The following is a 5665-nucleotide window of genomic DNA, read 5'->3' as shown; positions in this document are numbered from 1 at the left end:
GAAAATGAGACTACAGTTTCGAAATCCAATATCAACATGGAAGAGTGTTTTACCATTCAACCTACACATATATATAGACACACAAACATAAAATTATATATATATATATATATATATATATATATATATATATATGTATATACATATATATAAACAAATATCTATCTATCTTTCCATCTCTCTCTCTCTCTCTCTCTCTCTCTCTCTCTCTCTCTCTCTATATATATATATATATATATATATATATATATATATATATATATATATATATATATATGTGTGTGTGTGTGTGTGTGTGTGTGTGTGTGTGTGTGTGTGTGTGTGTTTGTATATATATATATATATATATATATATATATATATATATATATATATATATATATACACACAACATATCATACATTAAGCCATGAAAACAAATACAATAATCATAACAATTATGAAGAGAACATACTAACGACAGTTATAATAGCAAAATGATAATGGTTATTGCCAATTTTAACAGTGCTGATAATAAAAACCAAAACATACAGTCATTTTTCGTTATTTGGAAATAGTACAATATCAAGAATAACAGCAACAACTATAACAGTTAACATCACAAATGTCGCACTTCATAAGTGATAAAACCGTATTATCATCAGTGACACCACTAATGCCCAGTCCATGTATAGAATTAAGCTGTATAGAAAAATGGCAATAATACAGTAATAATCAGTAACATCATCATGTATGTTTCACACATACCATCACTATACAAAGTCACACAGTCTCTTGTGTCTCTCGGGATTTCTCAGAAAAAAAAAATCAGGCCTACGTATATAGCTTTGTCCGTAGTCTATTGCGCAACTGTCTCACGAAAATCGCGCAACAGTTGCTTATCTTAGCAACACTTCGGTTGAATTTTATCTTCCACTGAATATGGGAGACAACCATATGAACCTCCTGTATCTGTAGTTACAGAATATCTAAAAACTATTTCGCAAACAGTGTGCTAAAAATGCATATATACGTGTTCAAATATACGTCTGGACTATAGGTTATCAGGATTGTATACAACTTCACACGATTGCCTATTAACTTAGGCCTGTATATTGAATGAAAATGTAGGCCTATATATCATTAACAGTCTTATCAACAAATAAGCTAAGTTAATTAACGATTAACAGAACGCCATGATCTTTAAACCAAACTCATTTCCTTCCACATGGACTGGGTTATACTTAAGTACAGACTTTGCTTTCATGTAGTCTCCTTGAGGTATATTTAGAGGAGTTTTTGAGGTATATTAGGACGAGTTCTATAATTTCGTAATCGTAATAATTCTTTAATGCAATCAACAGATGACGCTGATCACCTTTCCGCTTCATCGTTTTCATGTTTTTATGAATCTAATCATGGGATTTCATTTTGTCTCAAAATATTACCTTTATTTTCTCGATATTATATGGACAGACATGTTTCCTGTATTACATTTATTCATAATGATTTTAACAAGTTTGAAATATTCTTTTTTGGATTCGGTATTATCATACATTGATATTGAACTTCCTCCAACAACTTAAACTCCCTCAGTAACTCAACCTTCTCCACCAGTAGCATCCCCGCCCGTGCCTGAACCTCCTGTATCTCCTCCTGTGCCTGAACCTCCTCCACTTGTATCTCCTCCTGTGCCTGAACCTCCTGTATCTCCTCCTGTGCCTGAACCTCCTGTATCTCCTCCTGTGCCTGAACCTCCTCCACTTGTATCTCCTCCTGTGCCTGAACCTCCTGTATCTCCCCCTGTGCCTGAACCTCCTGTATCTCCTGTGCCTGAACCTCCTCCACTTGTATCTCCTCCTGTGCCTGAACCTCCGCCTCCTGTATCTCCTCCTGTGCCTGAACCTCCTGTGCCTGAACCTCCTGTATCTCCTGTGCCTGAACCTCCTGTATCTCCTCCTGTGCCTGAACCTCCTGTATCTCCTGTGCCTGAACCTCCTCCACTTGTATCTCCTCCTGTGCCTGAACCTCCTGTGCCTGAACCTCCTGTATCTCCTCCTGTGCCTGAACCTCCTCCACTTGTACCTCCTGTGCCTGAACCTCCTCCACTTGTATCTCCTCCTGTGCCTGAACCTCCTCCACTTGTATCTCCTCCTGTGCCTGAACCTCCTCCACTTGTATCTCCTCCTGTGCCTGAACCTCCTGTATCTCCTCCTGTGCCAGAACCTCCTGTGCCTGTACCTCCTGTATCTCCTCCTGTGCCTGAACCTCCTGTGCCTGTACCTCCTGTATCTCCTCCTGTGCCTGAACCTCCTCCACTTGTATCTCCTCCTGTTCCTGAACCTCCTGTATCTCCTCCTGTGCCTGAACCTCCTCCACTTGTATCTCCTCCTGTGCCTGAACCTCCTGTGCCTGAACCTCCTGTATCTCCTCCTGTTCCTGAACCTCCTGTATCTCCTCCTGTGCCTGAACCTCCTCCACTTGTATCTCCTCCTGTGCCTGAACCTCCTGTATCTCCTCCTGTTCCTGAACCTCCTCCACTTGTATCTCCTCCTGTGCCTGAACCTCCTGTATCTCCTCCTGTGCCTGAACCTCCTCCACTTGTATCTCCTCCTGTGCCTGAACCTCCTCCACCTGTATCTCCTCCTGTGCCTGAACCTCCGCCTCCTGTATCTCCTCCTGTGCCTGAACCTCCGCCTCCTGTATCTCCTCCTGTGCCTGAACCTCCGCCTCCTGTATCTCCTGTGCCTGAACCTCCACCTGTATCTCCTCCTGTCCTGAACCTCCTCCACCTGTATCTCCTCCTGTGCCTGAACCTCCTCCACCTGTATCTCCTCCTGTTCCTGAACCTCCTCCACCTGTATCTCCTCCTGTGCCTGAACCTCCTCCACCTGTATCTCCTCCTGTGCCTGAACCTCCTCCACCTGTATCTCCTCCTGTGCCTGAACCTCCTCCACCTGTACCTCCTTCTGTGCCTGAACCTCCGCCTCCTGTATCTCCTCCTGTGCCTGAACCTCCGCCACCTGTATCTCCTCCTCCGTGCCTGAACCTCCTCCACCTGTATCTCCTCCTGTGCCTGAACCTCCGCCTCCTGTATCTCCTCCTGTGTCTGAACCTCCGCCTCCTGTATCTCCTCCTGTGCCTGAACCTCCTCCACCTGTATCTCCTCCTGTGCCTGAACCTCCGCCTCCTGTATCTCCTCCTGTGTCTGAACCTCCTCCACCTGTATCTCCTCCTGTGCCTGAACCTCCTCCACCTGTATCTCCTCCTGTGCCTGAACTTCCGCCTCCTGTGCCTGAACCTCCTCCACCTGTATCTCCTCCTGTTCCTGAACCTCCTCCACCTGTATCTCCTCCTGTGCCTGAACCTCCTCCACCTGTATCTCCTCCTGTGCCTGAACCTCCGCCTCCTGTATCTCCTCCGCCGTCAGAACCTCCTCCGCCGTCAGAACCTCCTCCGCCGTCAGAACCTCCTCCGCCATCAGAACCTCCTCCGCCATCAGAACCTCCTCCGCCATCAGAACCTCCTCCGCCATCAGAACCTCCTCCGCCGTCAGAACCTCCTCCGCCGTCAGAACCTCCTCCGCCATCAGAACCTCCTCCGCCGTCAGAACCTCCTCCGCCGTCAGAACCTCCTCCGCCATCAGAACCTCCTCCGCCATCAGAACCTCCTCCGCCGTCAGAATCTCCTCCGCCGTCAGAACCTCCTCCGCCATCAGAACCTCCTCCGCCATCACCTGTGACAGATAAAACGAATCTGTAAATTTGCTTTCCATCGGTGGGTGGGGGGTACATGAAAAAAGAAATCTATTTTGGAGGAAAATGAAAAATATTAACCTTTAAACGTGTGAAGATAAACTTAGATTTGTACGAATAAAAAATGATATCAAGACCCCCTCTTCATAGAATCTTAGATTTTTTTTTCTTCAAAATTCGTGTGTTGGGAATAAGTTAAACTTCATTACCGACTCTGCTCCTTGGGCATGATATGCCCAATAGATGCGTTTATAGAAAGAATGTTCACTCCACACACTCGTTTTTGAGATTTTGCCAAACTCACACCTTGTCCGTAACGCAGCAGCAACAAATCAATAAGTCTTGTGCCACAAGAGCTACCCTGGAACTCGGGGCTTCTCGGCTCGCTCGACATTGTTGCTTCTGAGTTTATAAGGTAAACTCAGGTAAAGATAAAAACTGTTTTTACAGATCCTTCTGCACTCTTTAGTGCTTTGCCTGCACCTTCAGTGCTATTATTTTTGCCGGTGACACGAGACTACAGTTGGTGTATTCAGCACCCCACCTCAGACCCGCAGCTCTCTACTACACCAGGGTAGCTAGCCCTTGCAGGCTTTGACCCCTGGGTAGGGAGGCCCAGTTGTCTGAGGCGTCTTTTGGGACACCTTTTCTTTTATTCTGAATTCTTTTCATGTGACTTCCCTGAGCCTACCGGAGTTCCCTTGTGGGCTCCCGTATTCGCCTGTGAGGACATGCGACCAGTTTCTATCTCAAGAGAAGTAGGTCGCAATCTTCCAGTCTCCCTCGCCAGGAGATGCAGGACATGGAGGCTCCTGTCTCCTTTGGGATGGTTTGGAGAGGAGGTGCCTCCCTCCCATAAGAAGAATATGAAAACTGGCGGACAAGGCACTTCCAAACCCCATAAAACATAAACTTCGCATTAACCATTATACAATAGAACTGTCGAAATCTGAGAACTAGAATAAATGACCTTAAATCCCTAGCCTCGTCTTATGCTCCTGATATTATAGTTCTCCATGAAACGCACTTAACACACCTCATTTCACTGAGGAACTACCTCCTGTATCTCCTCCTGTGCCTGAACCTCCTGTATCTCCTCCTGTGCCTGAACCTCCTGTATCTCCTCCTGTGCCTGAACCTCCTGTATCTCCTCCTGTGCCTGAACCTCCTGTGCCTGAACCTCCTGTATCTCCTCCTGAGCCTCAACCTCCTGTATCTCCTGTTCCTGAACTTCCTGTGCCTGAACCTCCTCCACCTGTATCTCCTCCTGTGCCTGAAACTCCGCCTCCTGTATCTCCTCCTGTTCATCGAATGTTTAATAGGACTATCAGAAAGGGACCCATAAAAGGAGATAAAACGCTCGCTAGCCAAGAGTCTAATGGGCGGGTAACCGAGTTGCAAGACGAAACGATGGGCCTTAGAGGGACGCCCTGTTTGTGAGTTTTAGGAAGGCCAAAAGAATACGGAATAGAGGGATTAACCGTTCTAAAGCGATCAACGAATTTGGGGTCAGGACGTAAGGCAGCAATACGTCTAATGTTTTTGCGAAATGATTCCGTGACAGAAGGGTAAGGGTTGGAGCGCAGTTTTTGATACGTTGAGTTGTCGTTCAAAAGCGAATGAGCTTTGCTTATATACTCAGATTTATTAAGGATAACTATGTTGTTACCTTTGTCGGCTTTGGTAATTATAATATCCATATTACGTTTAAGTGATTTGGTGGCCAAGAAATAACGTCGGGATAAGCCTTTGAAATCGTCAAATAAATCAAGAATCGGATTTAACATGACACCTTTAAGGTAGCTGAGATCTTTATTCGAGGATTTGTTTTGCTTCGCAATGAAACTATATGAAACTATCAAGACCTTTAATATAATCTAAACAGTGATTAGCGCCTGGTTTGGTAGCAAATGATAAACCCAAACCTAAAA

General features: G+C 45.2%; 2 protein-coding genes across 2 annotated transcripts in view; both read right to left on the bottom strand.

Annotated features, from left to right (window-relative positions):
• Positions 1–416: 416 nt before the first annotated feature.
• LOC119598391 (keratin, type I cytoskeletal 9-like) lies at positions 417–4128 on the bottom strand. Its single transcript, XM_037948035.1, has 3 exons — positions 3948–4128; positions 2763–3715; positions 417–2721 (listed from the first exon to the last, which is right to left on the bottom strand). Exons 1-3 carry the CDS (start codon positions 4126–4128, stop codon positions 1480–1482), a joined length of 2376 nt encoding a protein of 791 aa, XP_037803963.1. The 3' UTR covers positions 417–1479.
• A 184-nt stretch (positions 4129–4312) lies between these two features.
• The window catches only part of LOC119598389, a 9604-nt gene continuing 8251 nt past the window's right edge, over positions 4313–5665 (bottom strand). The window contains exons 9-11 of the mRNA XM_037948034.1: positions 4792–5034; positions 4456–4584; positions 4313–4366 (exon numbers count right to left, since the gene is read on the bottom strand). Coding sequence (XP_037803962.1) covers positions 4313–4366; positions 4456–4584; positions 4792–5034 — 426 coding nt within the window. The remainder of the gene's footprint in view (positions 4367–4455; positions 4585–4791; positions 5035–5665) is intronic.

The sequence above is a fragment of the Penaeus monodon genome, chromosome 41, assembly GCF_015228065.2.
Source record: "Penaeus monodon isolate SGIC_2016 chromosome 41, NSTDA_Pmon_1, whole genome shotgun sequence".
NCBI classification, from domain to species: Eukaryota; Metazoa; Arthropoda; class Malacostraca; order Decapoda; family Penaeidae; genus Penaeus; species Penaeus monodon.
Note: the sequence above shows the minus strand (reverse complement) of the source record. Positions and strands in the feature narration are given on the sequence as shown.

Excerpts from the sequence above, each read along its gene's own strand:
- LOC119598391 (XM_037948035.1), bottom strand. The coding sequence starts at position 4,128 with ATGTCGAGCGAGCCGAGAAGCCCCGAGTTCCAGGGTAGCTCTTGTGGC. Across the intron at positions 3,716-3,947 it reads TATCATGCCCAAGGAGCAGA|GTGATGGCGGAGGAGGTTCT; the intron begins GTCGGTAATGAA and ends TATCTGTCACAG. Across the intron at positions 2,722-2,762 it reads AGGAGATACAGGTGGAGGAG|GAGATACAGGAGGCGGAGGT; the intron begins GTTCAGGACAGG and ends GTTCAGGCACAG.